Below are 24,267 nucleotides of genomic sequence, written 5' to 3' on the forward strand. Positions count from 1 at the left end.
GGAATGCGGAAACTGCAGTGGACAGAAAACACAAATGTCTATACTCGCTTCATAGAAGTTGAATTTGTTTGAAAATCGGAGCAAATCTCCACTCTTCGTTCATATACAGTACCTAAATGCAACTATAGACTAAAAACTTTTGGGCTGCTGAATTTTACACATCTTTTGACGATGTAATGATGTTTGGTTACAGTGATATCATGCAATGCAGCACTGCGCTCATCGCATCGAAAGTCTTCCATTGGCTTCACTGTTTGTATGCATTATAGATGTGACTGTGTGTCATCCCTTATTATACATTAAAGGGATGGTTATATAGTAATGGTTAAGGTGAGGATTTAGCTTGAATTTATCTGGGAGAGATATTTAGAAACCACTTCACGAAATGTTAAAGATCATACAGTTCTAAAAGTTTACTTGTTGATGAAAATCGATTTTATTAGAATCGTTTTGTTTCGGATATCTCAGCAATTTCAAAACGTATTTTCATCCAGCTAAATAAAATACTGATTTTCTCTTAGAACTATTATGCTCTTTCATATTTAAAGAGAAGTTTCTCATCATCTCAAAAAATAATCATCGAAAGTAGTTGGAAACATGGAACCCCATCTCAACCGAAACTGTACCGTCCCTTTTAGAAGGAACTGATGACACAATGTTGAAAAATTATTAGCAATTCCGTCGCTAATCTTATTTCAGGGGTAAAACCGAGCTTTCGGCAAGTCTTGATCATCAATAACAGCCAGAACGACTGCAGAGTTCAGTCTAGGTACTCTCTGAAATCTCAACTGTAATTCAGGAAGACTTCTGCACCAGTACATGGTCAAGGCTTACACACTTTGCATGCCGCTTTGCAAAATATTTGATTGGCCATAATCAGTCAAAATTACGCAGCAGAGCATATAATTTTAGTAGCTGCGCAATAGACAATGTAAATGGCAATTTGATAATAACGATGATGAGCGACACTTGTCACTTATATTGAGCAGCTACTAGGATACATAATACTATATTCTGTCGTGCAATATTGATGATGATTATGTCCAATTAAATTTGAGAAGCTTATCAACTCCATAATATAGTTTTAGAAAAGAAAAAAAAAAGCCCACCTGCATATCGCATCAAACGTGAAGTTGTAAAGGAAGTAATAACGTATACCCACGCATATACACATACAGATAGAAAGAGAGAGAGAGAGAGAGGAGAGAGAGAGAGAGAGTGACGCATTATTCTGCTCATTATTTCCTTTGTTTTGTTTTGTTATATAAGTTGCTTTCCTGCCCGCCCCAGGTCGTTGATTGCTTTACAAAAACGGAAGTTTAGGTTTATCACACTGGCAGGGACACAATACAAAGTACTACGCACTGCAACACTCGCGCGTAACCTATATAAATCTACGACACCTTTCGTCTTACACGCCAAACAGTCTGTGGACAGCTCAGCGAACGGAACACACCCGTAGGTAGACATACATTGTGTTATCATCATAGTTACGCCCGCTTGCTGCTCATCCACCAGGTAGAATCCTTTGTATATTTGGGTTGTTATTTCCCCCATCTCTCTCGTTTTCATAGTGGAAGTGTGTTCGACGCCACAGGGAAGATTTTTCTATATTCTCTGGTATCTGATAAAGCATTTGGAAGAATGATGGATATTTCACGAACAAGAATTTGGAGCAGTTGTCTACTACTGGGGGTTCTCCTTCACATATGCTGTAAGTATTTTTCATCACAGCGCTTTCATTTTGTTGCCAGTTTTGGAATACAATTAGCGTTTCTCCGAAAGTAGAAAATCAGTGGAATTAGTTTATTATGAGACCACACGACCATGGAAGGAGAGTACAAGCTTTCAGCACGTGGTGAGTTTTTAACAAGAGTTTCAGTCAAGTGTATAAGCGAAATTTTGCTGCATTCTACGATATGATATTGTTTTTTCTCTTCAGCTGCCGAAGGATCGTGTTTCATAAAGCATGTAGAATCTAATTTCCTGTAATTGTTCTCATGATATACCGTGGTAACGTGACACGGTGGCAGTGTGATTCACAATAAAGACCCAACATAAAGGAAACAGTCAACAGTAGGCGCGCTATGATTCTAGATAAATAAGGCCTTATTGATTGTCAACTTTATACAGTTGCATATGATTACCACGTAATTATATTATGTGTTATGTGTGTAAATACAAATATGTACGTGAGTATGTATTTCAGATACATATTTTATACAAATAAGAAGATATGTATATGCTTCTAATGAAAATTTAAACTAAACGCAAACAAAAACGATTGACTACGTAATCTTCTTTCATTAAAGCCGAGAGCACGTTAATGTGACGCCTGTTTAGATTTGACAGTTGTCTTGAATTCATGACAAAGAACAAAGTGATCATGGTTTGTTGAGTAGTTGGATGTCAGTAAAGCATTCAGCATTAAGAAGGGTGCTTCCGTTCGTGACATCACACGACTAGAAATGTGTAGCGTGTATATTATATATTATTATTGTTCCATATTCCACATTTTGGTACAAATTTACATCTCATTCGACTTCGAAGAAAAATACGTTGAACACAGCAGTCAATTTGAGACAAAATTACAGAAATGTATGAGGACAAATAAATGATGTGTGAGAGGAACCTACTAAAAAGCAAAGCTTGCACGATGTAGGCTCCAAAGTTATGATATAAGCGTTTAGTATCTATGTTTCTACTCATTTTCTTGACTTTTCTCTGAAGAAATGGGCATGAAAGGAGAAGGTTGTTTCCCAATGCAATGTTTTACCAGCTGCAGTCACTAACGGAATAGGGCTCTCCTGTTCGATATTGTGCATTTGTTGAGATTTTTTTTTTTTGAACGAGACAGGTGATGATGACCTCACAGCGGTCATTGTCAAACGTCGCTTGACCCAATGTCAATGTCGATTATGCCATGTCAGATTACTAACGTTCAGATGGCTACAATTTTTTTGACAGTTTCCAATACTAATTGCTCTTATCCAAAGTTCCCCGTCCATTAAAAATTGGGGGGGGGGGGGAGGGGGAGGGGGAAGCAGCTCATTTTGCTCCCTAATAGTTCCTGAGGTGTGGACATTTTTCTTGCTTTTTCTTGATTGGAAATTGTACAAATATTTAACCAAAAGTATGCACCAGATCGCTCAATTTCAATTGTTTGTTTGTTTGTTTTTATTGTTCCATATTCCACGTTTCAACAATTAAACTATAAACATAACCAATATATATATATATATGCATGGATGAATTGTCAAATACAGCATTTAAGACAATTAAACTTGTGAAATATGAAGAATCTACATTAAAGCATTGCTTGTAGGGTGTAGATTCCCAGATTTTGATATGAGATTAATTCTTACTTGATATCTACAATTGAAAGGAAGAACAATTTTTGAATGAGGGAAATATAAGCGTCGAAGAATATAAAATGAAAAAGAGAAGACAAAGAAAACAATGTCCGCGGTACAAAACTTCTAGAGGGTTGCGTGGTCAGCTACTGCTGTTCACTCCACAGAAAAGAAAAAACAAATTATCGTGATAGAGGCGACCTTGTATAAAACTAAAACAAACACGTTGCACCTTATTTATTCATATGTTGTTGTTGTTTTCTGCTGAACTAGATGTTCCTGGTAATGCCACGCCGGTGTCATACAACGCTTGCTCTGAGGAACCGTGTCCAGGTACGTCGATTTACTACCACGACGATAGGGCGTGGTCAAAGGAGTGAAGGGGTGTGAGCACATCAGAGGGAGAGGGCGGAGCTTGGGCAGGAGCTAAGTAGAGTAAAGGGTAGCGCGGTGGTGGGCGGGATTAATGAGGAATTAAACTGCAGGTGCCTCTCCATTGAAGCGAACAATATTGTTACGTCATTTGTAGAATTTGTGTATAATAATGTTTTCTAGTTTTTAGGGATGGTATAGTATTGGTTGAGGTGAGGAATCAGCTTTTAGCATTTTGCGAGATACTTAGAAACCACTTCATGAAATGTTGAAAAGCATATATTATTCTAAGAGGAATTCAAAATTTATTTGAAGAAAATTGGTTTTGAAGTGGCTGAGATGTCAAAAACAAAGTAATACAAAGCGATTCTAATAAAAGATGGATCCCACCTTTTATTAAGGATTGCTTTGTTTTGGATATCTCAGCCATTTCAAAACCAATTTTCATCAAATTAACTCTGAATTCCTCGTAAAATTATATGCTGTTTCATATTTCATAAGAGGTATTTCATTATCTACAACAACAACAAAAAAATCATCAAAAAACGTCGGAATTAAACCTTAAGCCTCATCTCAAATCAAAATTGCGGTGCATACCATCCCTGTAAACACCTACTTTCTCAGGAGTCAAGAATGCTGTATTACAGAGAGAGAGAGAAATATGATTTTGACAGATGCCACAGTAATGACTGACATACATCTGAGTGTATCTTGCTTCTGTTATGACGACAAGTTGATGTAAACTGCGTAATGAAACAAGGCCCTGAATTAATATGTGAGCAATATCATTATTCTTATGAAGCATGATATAGAAATACAATACATGTAGGGGCATGACTCCAATAAAATAATCATTTGAAGGGGAAAGCATGAATGAATGAATGAATGAATGAATGAATGAATGAATGAATGAATAAGAAAGAACAGAGATTTAACAATTAACAGTTTGACCATTAAATTTTTATCTCTTCCTATACATGTATTTTTAGTTAAGCTTATATTGGTAGTAGTGCATAAGGCTCATGGTCATCTTGAATGGTTGTATGACACATCCATTGCGAGTTTCAAGACTATGGAATGAGTAAAGAGAAATATTGCCTTCATGGATGGCTCTGAAGAAATTTATAAGACAAATGAAATGAAATTATGATAAATTAATGAATTATTTATTCAGATACTGAGAGAGTTATGCTTGCAACCAACACCTTCGCGTTCAAAATTTACAGAAAATATTGATGATGAGTTTGAAGAACTTGAGTAAAAAGTAGCAGAGATTGTGTGCTCAGGTTTGGTCATTAATACTAAAGAGATTGTACACTTTCGCTACAAGTTTAGCATCACACTTTCACATGAGTGGGAATTGAACGCTTTCCGAAACCGAGCATAACTTGCATGTTCCTCGACAATGTCTTTTGTTAGTCACATTAGTAACACAGAAACATGGAAGTTATGCTTGGTGCATTCCAGTATCGTTTGTTTAATATGCAGTGGACTCCCGTTGTAAGTCCTCAGGACCGGCAGTTTTCTTTCGTTATATCGAAATTTCGTTATAACCGACCAAATGAACAATAAAAATACATAGAGTGGATAATGTTACCGGCTGAATTTTTACTTCGTTGTAACCGGAATTTCGTTATAACCGTGTTCGTTATAACGGGAGTGTACGGTAGTACTTTATCAATGCTTGGCAGATGAGGTCACGAGTAGAATATTGGATTTGGAAGGTGTTTTTTGGTGGGCGTATCCAAGTAATCAGAAGAAAAATAGTTTCAAAAAGTTATAGAATATGATTATGGAATATATCTAGATATTCGTTTGGCCACACAAGTGATGTTCGGTGTTTATCTTGAATCAAAACAAATCACCATACATTTGCATTACATAGGCCCTTTAAAGGGATGGTACAGTATTGGTGGAAATGATAATTGGGCTTTTGACTTTTTGCGAGATACCAAGAAAACACTTATGAAATAGTACAGCGCATACCATTTTAAGAGGAATTCAAAGTTTATTTGATGAAAATCGGGTTTGGAATGACTGAAATACCCCAAAACAAAGTAAAACAAAGCGATCGTAATAAAAGGTGGGTCCCACACTTTAATAGAATCGCTCTCTTTTGGATATCTCAGCCCTTTCAAAACCAAAACCAAAAATAAATGTCGATTTCCTCATGAATTACATGCTCTTTCATATTTCATATGAGGTTTCTCATTATCTCACAAAGAAATGTTAGAAACCTCAATTTAGGTCTCAACCAAAACTATACGATCCCCTTAACCATGAAAGTTCCATGTTTCTTTCTTCTTGTTTCAATGTAGTTGATGGGAAATGGGGAAATTGGAGTGAAGTTTACTGCAGCGATCCTGAATGCGAGACAACTTCCCAGCTCGTCATGTATTCCCGAGAGTGCGACAACCCAGCTCCCGCTGGCGGCGGTGCCGAATGTACAGGTCCAGCGCTTCACACGGTCTGGGTAGGCGAGTGCGACGTTTGTAAACAAGCGGGTGAGTATATGGCCGCCACTCATCATGACACGCACGTGCGATTCCATCTTGATTCAACAAATATTCTGAGCAGGTTTTAAATCGAAATTTAAGAGCGATGTTCAAGTTGGTTTGAAAAGATAGCCAAATCTGACTAAAAGAACGGTATTGGTGGTCAGACTTAAAGAACGGTATTAGTAGTCAGACTAAAAGAACGGTATTGGTAGTCAGACTAAAAGAACGGTATTGGTAGTCAGACTAAAAGAACGGTATTGGTAGTCACACTAAAATCCTCATGTTAAACATTGTCCGATTTGGTAGTCACATTAAAATCGGACATAGGGTGATCTCGCTGCTGTTAGAGACCAGACGAAAGCATTATTGTCACATATTTTAGTTTAAAGCATTCTATCACACATGAACTAAATATCTGAGGAATTCTTCACTTCCCTATATTCCATGACCTTCTAAGCTTTCAATTAAACTCTCAAGATTTTGTACGTTTCAGTGTAGCCTACTTATTTCATATAAGACGGCTTTAAAGTGGAGCTTTAGTCCCCTTCAACCCGGGATTCCGAATAAGACAGGTCACTACATTGATAATGATCATATCTGCAAGGAAGACGTTGAATCGAAATGTTGTCGCATTGCGTGGTTGACCCATGACCAAGTATATAGTAAATTCAAACATCCGATAGTTTTCTTTTATGAAGGTGAGCTCGCTCGTCGGTACCAAATTATGAATTTTTGCTTATCGCAGTTAATGTGTGAATTATAGTTTCATTAATGTTTCATCACACAGCTTTCGTAGCTATTTTGCACAAATGATATATACGAAGAAGACGGAATTCGGGCCAATATTAACATTTTCAATTTCTTCCTGAAAAACTTGACAGACATTATCAATCTAGAAGGTGACGATATAGTATTCAATGCAAGGACCCTAGGAACCCCTTTTAGAGTAGAGAGAAAGTAAAAAAAACCCACAGAAATGCGATGAGTAAATACATTACATGAGCGCGAGACCTCCGGGTCTCTCGTTTTAATCAGATCCTCGTAATTTGACGTGGAACGTGACTTCTATCTTCCACAGCTTCAACTACCCTAATAACGGGAGTCACGGAAGAAATAGAAATGACGACAATGCTAGATCAAACAACTACAGACGCTTCAGAGGAGAATGAACATGATGAAGAATAGAAATCCGCCCAGCGACTTGGAAAAACCGGAAAACACACTGAAAGGACTGAAGATCTACAGCCGTTCATATTCTATAGTTGACCTACATGAAAGAAAATGCCTGATATCAGTCTATATCAATACATAATTTCAAATCAACCCACTTTGAAATAAGAAAAACAGAATATTCTACGTGAAATGAAGCTATCCGATATCGATGGATACTGGAGACAATATACAATGGAAAAGATATCAAAGCGGTACATAGGCCCTCGGAACCTCGACTAGACATTCCCTTGTTGCACAGCGAAGAGGTTTCTACCAACAAAGGATAGGGAAGGTACGACAATCAGTGAGCTAAGGTGTACATGATACGTATTTGCACCTGTTGTCTTATTATATGCACTACCACTTTCCATGTACTTTGTTTCTGAGTGAGACGATTATGCGTTTCATCGAAAATTGACTCGGGCAGACTGAAGAAAAAAAACACAACATGTACATGACTACAGATGATGAGGGAGTTTTTTCCGTTTTTTTTCGATGTGGCAACGCAGCACATTTCATTTTATCAGAGACAAATACTCGCCTTGAGTGAGTTCACATTTTGTACGTTTGAACGGGATATGTACCAAATGAAGCAAAGAACAATATTTGATAAAAAGTTTTTAAAAAGTGGAAATAAAGTGTAAAGAAATATGTAAGAAACTCATTACGTCATATTTAAGACGTGCAATGAAAGTGCAATTTTACCCTACCTAAAATAGACGTTTATAATGAGATCAGATAAAATAAAATTTAAAAAAAAAATCAAACGAAAATTTGTGGGATTTTGAAGTTTCGCGAAACAGTGTACGACCAGATCATGCAAATTATCTTGGGTGAGATGTCTTAACCCTCCAATTTTATATGCCATTAGCCATGTTAACTGGCTTAGATAATGTCAACGCATTTTATATTCTACCCAAACTTATATTTTTGAAACGTGTATCACAATGTGTGTTTGATTTTGAATTGTTTGTGGAAGTTAACTTCAACCTGGAATTGCACTTTTGGCATTGATAAAGTACTCCCTTAAATGATTCTTCATTCGAAATGATGCAAACGCACGAGAGACCAGACCCCTCTGTATATATATATATATATATATATATATATATATATATGTATGTATATATATATATATATATACATATATATAAACCTTCAGGTGAGAGGGTTGTTCCACCTCATGAGTCAAAAGTAAAACTGATTGATAGATTTCTAGAATCGCATGAGAGAAACTTTATTAAGAAATGACTCACAGCTGATGAATATCTTCACTTTCTTGCTCCGCAGAAATAGCCGCAAACCTGGCAGGGAACTGAGTTTGACAAACTTATAACGCAATGGTAAATGTTATTTTGTTCCCATTTAAAACATATTTATTACGTACATCGATTATGAACACAATATTATCATTGAGTATCATTGAGTATCATAAAGCCACCTCGAAAGTAGTAAAGGAATACAGGCTCCACAATCACCGAAAGTAATTTCAGCTGTGCAGAAACAAAATCGAATTTGGAAATCAGAGTCTTGAACTGTATGACTTGCCAAAAGGTTTGCTGAATTGCAAATGAAGACAAGCTTTCTGGAAATCAAAAAGTCAAGATTATCTCTTAAGATTACACTGTTCTTCCTCGTGTCATTTTAAGTACTGATGTTCTTCGCCTTCAACTGAAATAAGATTTCCCTTGTCACCAGCTTCCAACAGTTATCGACTACTGAAATAATCACAACAATGTGCAGTGCTTACGCACTAGGTACAATGTACATGATAAACAAGAAATAACAAAGACATGGATCTACATGTATTCATGTCATTATTCTAAAGCAGTATGTATTCATGTATATTACAAACACGTATATTCTGTAGTTTGTTAGTTCTGGCACTTAGTATAAGGGTGATAGAATACTATTTCTCGGCTTCATCATGCAGCAAAGTACCTTGTAGCTGTATCCTGGGTTTGTGTTACGATCAATCTATGTTTAGTGTACATATTATATAATATAATATACTGTATATACATGTAGAATGAATTCAGTTTGTCTGTTGTTACCCAGTTAAAACATTCAGTTTTCACCGGACTCTGGAGTTTTACCGGCTTGGGACGCCATCGATTAATCCAAGTTGAGCTTGTCGAGAGATTTAGGAATCAATGAAATCGAATAAAAAAAAAAAAGTACAACCTCATCGATTTCCAATGATTTTTACTTTGAAGTTATGATTCCTATGATGTAGGATTTAAAGAAAACTAATAAAGGTAGCCGAAACCGCAGACACCATTCGCAGAAATATCCGGGATCTTGGATTCTTTCTTGCCTTTTCTCATTCATATGATCGTCGCCTGTTGCTGGCTGTTATTTGGATAATAAAAAAAAAATGTCTGCCTAAAGAGCAACAAAACAACAAACAAACAAACAAACAAAAACTATTCAAATGATAATCACAATGGCGATGTTAATGTGCAAAGCATGAGATGATGAATAAAGCCATTCATTGTGAATAGTGCATCCATTGATTTGCAATGACAATAACATTTCTCATATTTTACGTGTCGTTGCAGGTCAGTGAGTTCCTTGAAAGACTGCCACAAGGGGACAAATTATCTCGAGAAAGTTTGAGAATCTCACTGATGCCCCCCTCAAAACATCGACAACAAAACAGAACCAAAATCACAACTATACGGGAGTGGAGTTAGACCGGGATCAAAGAGATGTTTCTGCGAATGGACTCTTAGCGGTGGGCCATCTCACCTTTCTGATGTTCCTCGGATGTGTCAATTATTGATTATTTTAAAATCGATGCAATAATCTGCATTTTGTCACATGATGATAGTATAGTTAAGTGTGAGCTTTCGAAAGTGCTCCGTCGTTTCTTCTTATTGGAATTTTTTTTCTGTGACGACAGTACTATAAAACATAACATAATAAACGCCAGAATAAAACAAAAGATGTAATAATTTCTCTGCCACTCCAAGTTTTATGATGATGATCACGGAAGCGAGGGTAAACTGTAAATATTGTATCGCATATAGGATGTGGTTTTGAGTGAAGGTTATACATAGATACGAACAATGGCAAATTGCGTGGAAGGTCATCCATTCTGAGAAGTAGCCAAAGTGTTGTACATTTTGTAAGTATAATCGAAGTTGTAGTGGGTATTGTATTTATCGAGATGTGTGATTTTATAGGAATAACATGCCATTCTGCAGCATACCCACTGGCCATTGTTTAACGATGTTTTCAGCTGCTGAAAACCTTCACTGCAAGGTCTTCCATGCTATCCCACAGTGTGAACACAGTATGGAATCTTCTTCACATTGTTAAATTCGAGCGTTTTAACATTGCGAACACATTGCGATTCATTAATTCACAGTGTGAAATAGAACAATACTATGTGAACACTGTGAAAACCACACCACAGCGTGAAATCATCTCCACGCTGTTAACTTCGAGCGTTGTCACAAAGCCGACTATGCGAACACACTGTGGTACACTGTATTCTTTCGAGCAGGAACCAGTGTCTCTGATACATGTATTGCGCAAAAAGAAAGTGAAGCCATGAAAACAATGTGGTCGAAACTACAGATGAAGTGTTTGAAAAGTGATCTTTTGTGAGCGACCAACTCTGCCACAAACGATTTTCCCTCCAGGGACAGTGGTGTTAGAATGAAAATAATTTCGGAAACGGTTTACCAGCATGGCGTGGTTATTCATTGCTGTGGTGGTGTGACATTTTGACAGTTGTCAGTGTAAATCCTTGCGTCTGATTGGCTGATAGCAAATTCGTCGGTGAAAACTCCGACGAACTCGTTGATGAAACGCCCCCCAGTTCTGGTTTATATGCTTCAGGGTTTCCTTTCTTCCGTTTGAACATCATTATACAGCTTAGCCAAGAAAGTTCATATTTTGTTGGCTTATTTCTTGGATGTTGTTGTTGTTGTTGTTGTTGTTGTTGTTGTTGTTGTTGTTGTTGTTGTTGTTGTTTTAAACTTACCCACGACAATGTTAAGATGTGTCTTTAACACTGCCAACACGTGTCATGCTTCGTTACGTCAGGGCAGGGAGGTCAGGGCTGGCATGAAACGATCTGAAGTAAGGTAGTACCTGTACAATAATTATGTGGTCCTTGTTTGCACGTCATATGCTTTCCTGGGAATATAAATCAAATGGGGGGGGGGGGGAACTTTCTTTGAATTGGAAACGTATTAAGTTAAAGTATCTCGAGGTGCCAATAGTTTGATCAATGATTGCACATGTATATGAAAATTAAACGATTGCTGTACCCGCTGAATTCCCACTCAGAAACTGAAGAAATTGACGCACTTCCATATTTCCCGTTCTGAAATAGATAATTGGCAAGAACGGCTATGTATTACTTTTCAGTTTCAGTATCAGTTTGTCTGATTTCCCTGTTTAAGTTCAAATGAAATCCTCATGACAAATCAACGACGTTCTCAGTAAACTATAAACAAGAGTAGAAAAAAGAGTACTTGAAGAACATAAATATAATTATGTTTAAAAACATTAATCTATCGTTATACGTGTAAGGTGCAGGTGCAGGAGAACGTCTTAGTTGTCTGGGATAAGGCCTCTTGGCGACATATTATTACGCTGAAGCCAAAGAAAATAAACAATGATCTTATCAATATGAGTTTTGATTTGATTTATTGGTTTCTGTATCATCATTGTACATACACATTCATGTACAAACATAAATATAAGTTGTTCGCAGAGTATTTTCTTCTTCATTGTCTTTGCACAATGTACAGCAAAACGTACAACAAACATACAACAATAAATAATACAGTGCTTGATTTGAGTACAGCCCCCGTACATATCGCAAGGAGAATAGGAGGGAGTTATTTTACTGTTACCTGTAACTCGATTATTTCCATTTATCATTTATTCCACCTGTTAGTTATTCATTATTCGTGATTAAAGCAAAATAACGATGGTGGTCTTTGAGGTACTACTGAGAGTGAAAGATCGTTGTCAACGTAATCGCTGAAAATCAGGAAATGTGTTGGATTGTAATGTGATGCTGGAACTTGTGTACATAATTATCTAACAATCTAAGTTGTAATCATTATTGATTAAAGGAGTATTTGCTGTAAATACCACCATCACAGTACATCAAGTGTCTGTCTGTTCTCTATATGTATGTGTGTATACATATTTGTATATATATATATATATATATATATATATATATATGTGTGTGTGTGTGTGTGTAATCATTTCATATATGCATTCTCAAAAACTAAAAAAAAAAGTAGTTATTGAAGAATTTTCTGAATATTTCTTTCCGACTGTCTGTGGGCCATTTCACAGGTTGGTGGACACGAGGTTAGAAATAAAAATGCAATATATTTTCTCAATTGTTAAGCATTTTTGTCCCTCAAATATCACGAAATACTTAAACTTCAACACAAATTTATCAATATTCAGTGAAGCTTGCATTCCTGCCATAAGCATAGACAAGCTGTAACGTGAGTTTACAATATATTTGCAGCCTCACTAGCTACATACAAATAATACTGTGGTACATGTATAGCGCGCGCCAACATAAATATATATATATATCTCTGCACACTAAAAAATAAAGGTTCAAATTTGCACCCTATATTTGTCCCTATAGCAGCACCCTGGTGTGCACAATTGCAACTGTTATTATGCAAGTAGAAAATTAAATCTCTTAATATTTATATTCGTATACCTACAAAGATGCAGACATATCCATGAGAGTGTAAGTTTGATCTTACGAGTAAAATCTTGGTACTCGTGGTCCGAATTTTAAATTCACAATGTATTAATGTTTATTGTGCACGTTTGCACCCTTGATTAGCACAAAACTGAGGGTGCAAATTCGCACCCCTGCAGGTTCAAAACTTAGCGTACTGCACCTCTAAGGGTGCAAATTGCTTATTTGGGTGCAAAGTCGCACCTTATAGGGTGGTTGTATGGGGACAATTCTGGGGTTTAAATTTGAACCCGAATTTCTTAGTGTGTGGAGGTTTGGATAACGTTAATATCAAAGAAACTTGAAGCGATATCGTGCCGTTTCAACACCTCATATAACGACATAGGCCATGCCGCTAGATAATGATAACACGATCGAAACAACATGAAAAGCACCGACACGGCAGAATCACTGCATAAACAGAGGACAGAGAAATTGATTTCCTTAATTAAGTTGAATCCAGGAGAGAAAATAATGTGGATCTAAACCTATCCCAATCTGAAGACAGCGCCCCCCCCCCCCCCCCCCCCCAGCAATGGCACTGTACAGGGCGGAACAACATGCTGACGGGTTTGAATATTGGTCTAGCCACACAACTAGTCGTGGTGCGAATGTGATGTAAGAACATTCAGATGCACTATCTTTAGACTTCTCCGAGTTTGCTCACAAATCTTTGCTATACTTTGATGCTTTTGAAGTCAGAAAACAAGCTCATATATCTGGAGTATCATTTCGTGAGAAAAGTGTGCGGGAAGCCTTTTATCGATTGAAGGCTATGTTATCATCATCACCAGACACCCTATACAATAGAGGTCAATTCCTGCGCAGCTGGCTCGGTCCACTGGTCGGCGTCTTGTCGAATGTACTTGTCATATATTTAGCTCGAGTCTTCCCTTCACTCGGACATATCTAGTTTTGTTTTCTGGCTCGGTTTTTCGAGACAGGAATAGCAATATCCGTCGTCTCTTCGAGAGACGAAGTCAGAAAGTCCATTTTGCTTTCACCCGGTTATTACGGCACAGTGTGCGTGAAAGAGCGTGATGGAAAAATATATACCGTGACACGTGCTGTGGTTGCGTCGATGCGCTTTCGAATATAATTTTCTGAGATGTAAAGGTCAAACAAAAGCTGATAAAAGTCAATAATCCTTGTGGGTATTGGTGGAAGCACATACAAGGCAGCTGCATGCTTAGCCTTGCCAAAGGCTCTAGGCGTGTGTGCCGAAGTGTGCCGAAGTGTTACGGGTGGCGCCAAATTCACAAAAATACATGATTATGTCAGACAGAAATTAAATCGTAAGACTACATCATGGATTAATACATCAATATAAGATAAAACTCTTGCGTCGTGAATCAACGTGACACAACACAAGTGAGGGAGGTGGGCGAGAGACCTCGATCCCCAGGTAGGCGAACACTTACACTCACACATCCACACCTAACACATATACAAACACACAGACAGACGCAAGCGCGCGCACACACACACACACACACACACACACCCACACCCAGACACACCCACACACACACACACACACACACACACACACACACACACACACACACACACACACATGAAACTAAAGCAAGACCAGTAGCATCGGAAGAAATGTCAAGAAATATCAAGAAACTTTCTTATCTTATTTTCATGAAACATTGTGTAACCTTGCTACGACGCAATGTGTACTCGTGTATGTATGTATATGTGTGTTGTTGTTGTTGTTGTTGTAAGCACGCACCAAAACGAAAGGAAAAGAAAACACGGACGGTATGCAAGATTGGATGTCTCAAAGGAACTGAAGACAAAATGAACAAGCAAATAAACTAACAGATCATCAGATTCAATTTGATTGGGCGAATAGGAACAAGCAGATAATCCATCCCGTACACCCAAATACACCCTCTGTATATGCTAAATTTCTCCAACATCTATAACAATAGATTTATTCCTTGCCTTTAAGGACTAACGGTCTTGCACAGTCGTGAAAAAAAGAAGAAAAGATTACATTGAGTCTGAGGTTTTGCTAATCTGAATTTTCTTTGCCCAAAATCTTGAGTTCAGATATTTTGGAGTCAAGGACATGTTTACTGTGGAGCGCACATTTAAGTTTGCGATGGGCAAGAAGGAACAAACAACGCTAATGGGTTCCCATAATTGTTTCAAGCAAATACGACATGGCAATATTCCACTCACCATCTCATTGGCCGTATATCTTTTTTTTTTCATCCTCGTGAAGAAATGTTTGTATATTATTTCCTGTGTGTGTGTGTGTGTGTGTGTGTGTGTGTGTGTGTGTGTGTGTGCGTATGTGTGCGTGCGTATGTGTGTGTGTGTGTGTGTGTGTGTGTGTGTGTGTGTGTGTGTGTGTGTGTGTGCGTATGTGTGTCGTAAAACGCGACTCCTTCGAGACACAACCATATCACATTGCAACTCCGTCTGGCAACGTCTGGGGCGTTTCAGTTTCAAGTTAAACGACACCATGTGCCAAAGTTCACTCGAGTTGAGCGCGAGCACACATACAAAGAGTAGATTATATCTGGACTGTGGAAGTTTCATGGGGTGCTGTTCGTTTAATCAGAACGTGATATCCCATAGGTTCGTTATTCCGAAATACACAAATTCCGTATACCTATGTAGAATTTGTGACATTTTTCCGAAGTTCGTTTGTCCGAAAATGAAATACAGCTGTAAATAGTTTGTGTTGCGAAGGTTGGTCATCGTGGTTCAGAACATGGGGAAAAAACGATGCGAATTTCGAACTTTATTTCGTTTTCCGATAAACGAACATGAAATGGACATGGAATACAAACCTTTGTTGCTGTTTTTTTTCCCCCATTTTCGGATTAACGTGCGAAACCTTATTTCATTTTCGGAATTACGAACATTCGCAATAACGAACCTCCCTGAGTGATAACGAACCTTTGGAATAGCGAGCTGTAATTGTTTCAGCAAGATTGGGCATATACGTGGACATCAGGAGTGGTATTGATCAAATGTATATTAAATGAAACGATGAGGCCCCGATGTCCTCACCAGTCACCCATTAACCTGTATTATAGTTTATTACAATCTTCACTGAACTCCGTCTCTGTTTTGGTAGAATTTTATGAAGAGCATAATTATTTTAAAATGCATTAATTGTAAATATATGTAGCATCAAATTATCGCAGAGTTGTTTATCTTACATGATGACTAGATTTGTTTAAAGAGAAAGGGAGCTGTAGCTTTTGAAATCATTGACCGTAACCTTTGTTTACACCAAAAAGCCCTCTGCGAGGGGGAATGATGTATCTTTTCACTGAAACTAGGCAAAACAATAGTACTTATAATGATTTTTTTTTCTTAATGAGCAAAATATGAAATTCATTGTTTCATGGAATCTCCACCGTTCTGTACGTTGAATTCTTATTAACACAGACTTTATTTCATAGGCCCTTGAAGCAGGCTGCCGAAGGCAACGCCATTCGAGAGCGAAGAGCTTAAGAACCACTGAATGCTCTCGCTATTTGGGTCTGGGTTCTCGCTCGTAGCTTGACTACATGATTGCAGTCTCGCGTAAACATTAACCTTCTGCTTGCTTCTCTTGCAATCACTGTACAGCGGTAGGGACTATGACAAAGACTCTTCCTGTATATACCCATTTCGTCCATGACCCATTTGACGTCACCCTTCGATTTCCCGCCATTTTTTTTCTCCATAAATCTTTCATTGGCCCATTGATCTTTGAGGGAGGTTATCGTCACGTGTAAAATGGCGCGACGAATTTTCACGCCACGAACTTCTGCTCGCCGTGTCAGCCGGGAAAACAAACAAACAAGCAAAAAACAAACAAACAAGCACAACTGACTTGCGTTACAGTTGTGAAAATAAATATCTTTACATCACCTGTATTCTGTTATTGTTTAACTACATTCTCTCATTCCCCTCCCTTTTTCTGTCGTTTCTTGGTTACTTGTTTTCCTAAATGTTGGTTGTATGGTTTGTTGTTTTTGTTTGAAAAAAGTGGTTTGTTTGTTTGTTTGTTTGTTATATTTCCGTACTAAAAATCAACATATTTCATACATAAAGGTCCAGAAAAGAAAAGAAAAACATACGGAGGGTAGCCCATTTTCAGTAGTGACAATGATAGTCACTTTTGGTCTTCCATAGGGCCCTGTTCACACAAAAAATTCACATAGGCCTAATCAGGGACTGACAATAGAAAAAAAAATATAACACAAACACAAAAAGAACGGTACTTACATTACTACACTGTGACTACATATATACCATATTATTACATAATGTTCAAAGGTTTGGAGCATTAAAAAAAATCAAGTGGAAAGGATTTCGGTTTTGTCTAAATTGAACTTGAAAACGGGTAAAGAGGAAAGTTGACGTAGATCATCAGGTATGTTATTATACGCTGCCGCAGCTCTGTATGAAAATAATCTCTTACAATAATTAGTTTTAGGCTGTGGTAACTGTAAATCGTTTTGATTACGGAGAGAGTATGCTGATGTCTTGTACTTAAACATTATCTTTCATATACTCGGGGGCCATGTCATTCATAATCTTATACATGAATGAAAGCAGATGAATTTTTTTGTCTTTTGGTTACTGGTATGATCAGTCAGTCTCACACGCATCTAGTAATGATTAGTTCGCACTAATTCTACTTGATTATTAACACCTAACGACCTTCGTAACCTGGCTATATTCACGACGTTCTCCATGTATGATGCAGCTCTGAACTGCGATGCGTTGTTATCACCTTTTCTTCCGTTCATGCCGGTTGTTATGATTACAGTTTAATTACATGGCCTATCAAATGCTATGTTGGCAAGGTCCTCCTTGGATTAGCGAAAACGATAACTTCCTGCTAAGAAATGTTTTGACAAGCCAAAAGTAGGATTTTTCTAGCCACACTCGGGAAACACTAACGGCCTCGTCTATAGTGTTATGAACACAAGATAACTGCCTACAGGATAATCCTTTGGTACAAAGTTTTCAACCAGCGAATAAAGCTCGATTTACCTTTTTGTCTGTTTTACGATACCATAGTAATGATTAATTAGGGGAATTTCCGTTGCGTCGCGTGCTACTAATTGGCTTTTGGTCCTCAATCCAGCATAAATAGATTTTTTGTTTTATATCTCTCTGTACATCCCATCCAAGTATTCTCTTCTGTCTCTTCCTAGCTCTCTTGCTATCTCCTTCCTACTCCTTCTGTGTCTCTCACTCTCCGCCTCTATACGCAAGTGTTTAATATTTCTTATGTCATCACTGCCGTCTTCATTTTTTTTTCAGTATATGTATAAACAAAATTTAAAAGTTATTGGAGAAGTATAATGATTTGTGTATATTTGATATATTTTAGTCTATAAGTTTGTGTATTGTAATATGTTGGTGACATGAAGATTATGTTTAATTTTTCTCACAGCTTTTTCAATGTGTATGTACAAGTGTATTCGATTAATTTTGATATTTTGGTCATCAAGTGTTTATATATATATATAATTGTGTAGTTTTATATTTTAATCTAAGAATGATTGTATGACTATGTATGTTATTATAAAATGAAATGATATTGAACAAAATTCTGCAATTCAGCCATCTCCATGGCTGCAAATGAAATTTTAATAAACCATTACCGTTACCATTACCATTATATCGAGAATGATATCCCATAAAAATATCATCTTTGTAAAATCACTAGAAGTGAATGTGATGGTTACAATCAAATCTGTTCTCTTTGCATTTATTAAAAAAAAAACTAGTGAAGATTTGTAAGCAAGTCAGCTGCATCATGACACTATGGTCTCATTCTCATTCGAATATGTATTGTCTGCCAAAAATACTGTACAACTTAAAAATCCCCCCAATATTTTACTTCATTCTTTTCAATAATTTCACTTATTTCATCTCCACAGAGTATAATTACATTTGCGAGTTGGTATAGTTTTACGAGATCAATGAAGCTCATTTCTCAGTATAATAAGGGAAAAAATTGTAGTGTAAGGAAATACAGTCATATGGGGGCCGTGGGGGCTCGGGCCCCCACACTTTTTGTGCATCATACAAAGGAATACATAAGGTGTTATCACTTTGGGCCCCCACACTTTTTTCAACCCGGAAGTACGTATGTGGCACTAAAATAGAAATAGATAGAGATCTTGAAGTATGGCGGCGGTAAGGTTAAGTGTTTTCTCTGAAGACCTTTTTTTTTTTTTTTATAACACCCGGAAATGGGAGGGGAGAGAATGAGATGAGGACTTTTTTTTTTTGCTTGTTAGCTCATGAAACCCGGAAGTGGGCCCCCACACTTTTGAAAACACTGCGCCGGCCCTGTTTTATGTCACTTTGCCTTGTCCAGTTTTGATGAATTCTAGACCATTTGTTTACTTGACCTCACTCTTTCATTCAGAATGAATTTACTGCTCATTTCAGAAATCCTCAACGGCAGGCAATAGTTTCGCCACACAATTTTGAGTATTTTCTTTTTTTTAGCCTCCGTCAAAATGAAATCTATTAGATGTAAAGGGATGACTGTCCATACCCAATTATGAGATATACAGCTCGGAGATGAAACTCATAACCACAGATCATCAGTTCTCACCAAGCTAGTATTCGTGATCTTCATCAATATAAATTTCCAGCGATTATGGCTGGTAAATAGATAGATAGATAGATAGATAGATAGATAGATAGATAGATAGATAGATAGATAGATGTAGAGAGATATAGATGGGGAGGGTCAGTATGACTTTCTTCTTTTACTTTCCAGTTAATGTCAGAAGTAGACAGTCATTGAAAATAAAAAGTGGTACAGAAAATCCGAACTTAATGCTGAACATCGTTTCTGATCTTTAAAAAGTATGCAATGTCATAGAGGTTGTTATTCGTTTTTGCCAGTAGCTCCCGTTTCTCACACTTCCGCCTATTTTTACGTTTCGCGTTAGAAGATTAGTATACATGTCTTGTTATTGTTCATGCCTATACAGGTTTAGCAGAGAGCGAATGTGATTCCCCAATAATATTTCCTTTCGTTTTCTTTGAACAGAACTTGTAACAAACGCTGTAAAAAACATAATCTGCCTGGGTTAGGCGTTAAGCGCCAACAGTCATTTTTGCAGTTTTGGATAGATACATGTGTAGACATAGATAGACAGACAGACAGACAGACAGACAGACAGATAGATAGATAGATAGATAGATAGATAGATAGATAGATAGATAGATAGATAGAGAGGGAGAGAAATTGGGAGGGTTAGTATGACTTTCTTATTTTACTTTCAGTTTGTATCAGAATTACACAATCATGAAAAAAAAGAGAAATGGTATTGAAAATCCGAACATAAGTCTGAACATCACTTCTGATCGTTAAAAAGTATGCGATGAAAGGTTGTTATTCGTTTTGCCAGCAGCTCCAGTTTCTCACAATTGACGTTTCGCGCTAGAAGTATAGATGTCTTGTTATTGGCATGCCTATCCCAGGTTTAGCAGCGAGCTAATGTGATTTCCCAATGATATTTCCTTTTGTTTCTTTGAACAGAACTTTGCCCGCTGTAAAAAACATAATCTCCCTAGGTTAAATGTTATGCCCCAACAATCATTTGCAGTTTGTAATATACGCTTATACAAGAAGTAGCTACTCTAACTTGCAATGAAGTTATTCAAAGCAAAACCTGCTATTCTATGCAAATCCGGGTTTGAAATCCATCTTCTTACTTGCAGAGCCCTTTGTCGCAGAATCTGGTAGATACTAAAGCTGTCATAGTGGAGGTATTTTGCAGTAATAGATATATTGTTATCCCATGGGAGTCAGGAACAATGGCTGCATTATTAGTAACAGACTGTTTTGAGACAACCGTATTGTTTCTCTATTAATCATACACTGATTTATGATCGGTGGGGACAACATTTTCCTCACACGTGACCAGGAACCGCATTGTTTACTTCCCCTGACTCTGGAACACGTGATAGTTGTTGTGGTACCATAGTGCACGATCTCTGATGTTTGGCAAGAAAGGGTGAAGGAAAAAAAAGAAGAAGAGGAATTCAATTCAAACCAAATTTCATTTATAATGTCTCAAATTATTATGAATAAAACGATTCAAACAACGACAAAATCATTGTGATACAAAAATAAAATACTTTTTTTTTAATCGCACTAATTTTTTACAGTCACATTCACATGTTTTCCATATGTTTTCCGCAGGCTCTCATGCGCCGAGAGTATCATTAATGATAGATACGGCGCATTATAAATGTACTTTAATATTATTATCATTATTATTAATTATGCGTATGAAAGTGGACTAGAAAAATTAGCAGATGCATAACCTATATCTTAATTAAAAAAGGTCATGTAAAAGACAAGAAGAGGAAGAAGATTTAGTAAAGGTAGTAATACACTTGTAGTGGGCGAAAAAGAAGTAATGGAACCAGAAGAAAAAAAGGAAGAATGGTTTTAAAGGAAAAAGAAAGAAAGACGGAAAGTTTGTTCACTTGGTTTTGATAGTGGCGCATCATGTTATTTCCTTGAGCTGTGAAGATAAAAGGGATGGTATAGTATTGGTTGAGTTAAGGATTCAGCTCCAACTTTTTGCAAGATACTTGAGTGTATACTTAGAAACCACTTCATAGAGTGCTTAAAGAGCATACAATTCTAAGAAGAATTCAAAATTTATTTGATGAAATCGGTTTTGAAATGGCTGAGATATCCCCAGATCAAAGTAAATCATAGTAACACAAAGCGATCATATAATGAAAGATGGGTCCCATAATTTATATATATATATATACATAATTTATATATATATATATTAATCAATATCGCTTTGTTTTGGATATGTCAGCCGTTAGAAAGCCCACAATTTTCATCGAATAAACTTTCCTCGAAGTAGAATTATATGCTCTTTCATATTTCATAAGATGTTTCTCATTATCTTAAAAAAAAATCATCTTCAAAAATCGTTGGAAACCCGAAGCCCATCCCAAAAGAAACTGTACCATCCCTACAATATTTTTTTATATACAGTGTACATGTACTCTGCATATTATTCATCGCTTATTAGCATTCTCATGTTTCTGTGTGTGAGGCCAGCGCAATATATTTTTGACATTTTTTTTTCACTATATCGGTCGTTTGTAGAAGTGACGAATTCCAAGATTTGACCGAGCAAGAAAGCAACTCCTACTAACCTGGATTTCCTAACTCCCTCTCCTCCTTCTCCTCCTCATGTATATCATAAATTTTCTCCTTCGTCTGTTTCATCCTCCTTCTCCGATTGATTCTTGCAAATTCCGAGGTAAGTGAGAGTAGAATTCCCTAGAGGGAGTTTTATTTGTATGAAAACAGGAAAAAAAAAGTAGAGAAGTAAGTTAGCGAAAAAAAAAATGGAAAAATATCGCGTACATGAAAAAAAAAAAACCATGAAAGTTTAGAGAGTAAAACAAGTTGGGAACTCTGTGCGATGCAAGGGTGCTAAGCAGCTCTCTATTTGTTTTGTACACAAAATTTCACTAATTGTAATTTTGTCAAATATTTGGCCAGAGCAGACAGAATTTATGAGCTAAGGAGGATGCGCGAATATTCTTGTTATGATCTGGCCCGAAGATTTTTTTTCCCTCCGAAGAAAAACTGAAATTGATGAACTTTTGTGCAAACAAACCTATAGTGGAGAGCTGATCAACATCTTCACATTACGCAGATTTCCCAATTTGTCTTACTCTAGATTTTTCCAGTTTATAACTTTCTGTGTCTGATTTTTTCCTCAGATTTTCTTCTGATGGACTTCTCTGACATCTAAAGCGACATTATCACAGGATGGCGCTCCCCCCTTTAAGTGTGCTTCGGATTCGTTTTATACAACGCCCCTTCAATAAAAGAGCGGGTGAAACCGAAGTAGGTCACATTCTTCCATGTTACCGGATGCCAGTTCAAATCGAAGGATGGCATGAATAGTATCGTGCATGATGAGAGCTGATCATCGACTCTACGGCTGAAAGCTAATCAGCTTGGGGAAGTCTGCCCTTCAGCATTCAGGATGCCCTTATACGAATGTAAAGAATGAGACTCTGATATATCATGATGTATTTTTTCACATATACCCTATGTTAGTTCTCACTGTCATTATCTATCCATCTGTCTATCTACCTATGTGATCTATTCTGTTTGTCTGCCTATTTCTCTATCTTCCCCGTCTTTATTTTATATTTTCGCTTTTAATCGTCTCTCCATCTTTATCTATCAATCCATGTATCCATTCATATATCTCTCTATCTACCTGTACATCTATCTGTCCACCGGCTATCAAGCTGCCTGTCTATATGCCCCCTTTCCAACTTTTAATTCCTGTTCATAGCTAGGTGTTTATCCCTCTTGTCTTTCGTTATCTCTCGCCTTTTCCTCTTTCCTTATCTCACTCGCTTCCCTCCTTTCCGATTCAGATTCATTATCCTCGTCTTTCCCACACTTTTGTCTGTCTCCGAGCTGTTATTTTATACATCACCTTCGTTTCTAGCCCTTCGTTCTTTTTCTTTTCCTCCTCCCCTCTCTCCTCCTTCTGTGGCATATGGGAGGCAACGGGGATGAATGTTCATGAGAGAGGGTAGAGGGAGAACAGATCGCTATACACATACATCAGCATTCATATAATATTATATATATATATATATATATATATATATATATATATATATATATATATATATATATATATATATATATAGAGAGAGAGAGAGAGAGAGAGAATATACATGTATTATGTATAGAATATAGAACAGAACTGAACAAGAAATATCATGGTGTCTATACCAACAGTTTCTTTGAAAAACACAGACATTATCGGGCTCCTTGCCATCATGATTCTGTCAAGTGATTTTGATTCCGTTGGTCTTGACAGCATGATACATTTCTTGAGTTCTGTTCTAGTTCTTATTGTACCAACACGTGGACTATAGGAATTACTTAACACACGCACACACACACACACACACACACACACACACACACACACACACAAATATAGATATACATATAAGAGACAGAGAACGAGGGGAAGAGAGAAGGAGAGAGAGACTTGAGAGAGAGAGAGAGAGAGAG

The 24,267-nt window shown here is 37.1% G+C and overlaps 1 protein-coding gene across 2 annotated transcripts; it reads left to right on the top strand.

Annotated features, from left to right (window-relative positions):
• The first annotated feature begins 1,437 nt into the window (after positions 1–1,437).
• On the top strand, positions 1,438–11,090 carry LOC139718325 (properdin-like). 2 transcript variants are annotated; one of them, XM_071629803.1, is made up of 5 exons: positions 1,438–1,714; positions 3,627–3,686; positions 6,044–6,229; positions 8,726–8,778; positions 9,997–11,090. In XM_071629803.1, exons 1-4 carry the CDS (start codon positions 1,645–1,647, stop codon positions 8,752–8,754), a joined length of 345 nt encoding a protein of 114 aa, XP_071485904.1. In that variant the 5' UTR covers positions 1,438–1,644; the 3' UTR covers positions 8,755–8,778; positions 9,997–11,090. The 2 variants fall into 2 exon arrangements, with proteins under 2 accessions (XP_071485904.1, XP_071485905.1); XM_071629804.1 differs by lacking the exon at positions 8,726–8,778.
• Positions 11,091–24,267: the final 13,177 nt, after the last annotated feature.

The sequence above is a fragment of the Diadema antillarum genome, unplaced genomic scaffold (assembly GCF_040938485.1).
Source record: "Diadema antillarum isolate AM-2024a unplaced genomic scaffold, OU_Dant_1.0 scf00000093, whole genome shotgun sequence".
In the NCBI taxonomy this organism is placed as follows: domain Eukaryota; kingdom Metazoa; phylum Echinodermata; class Echinoidea; order Diadematoida; family Diadematidae; genus Diadema; species Diadema antillarum.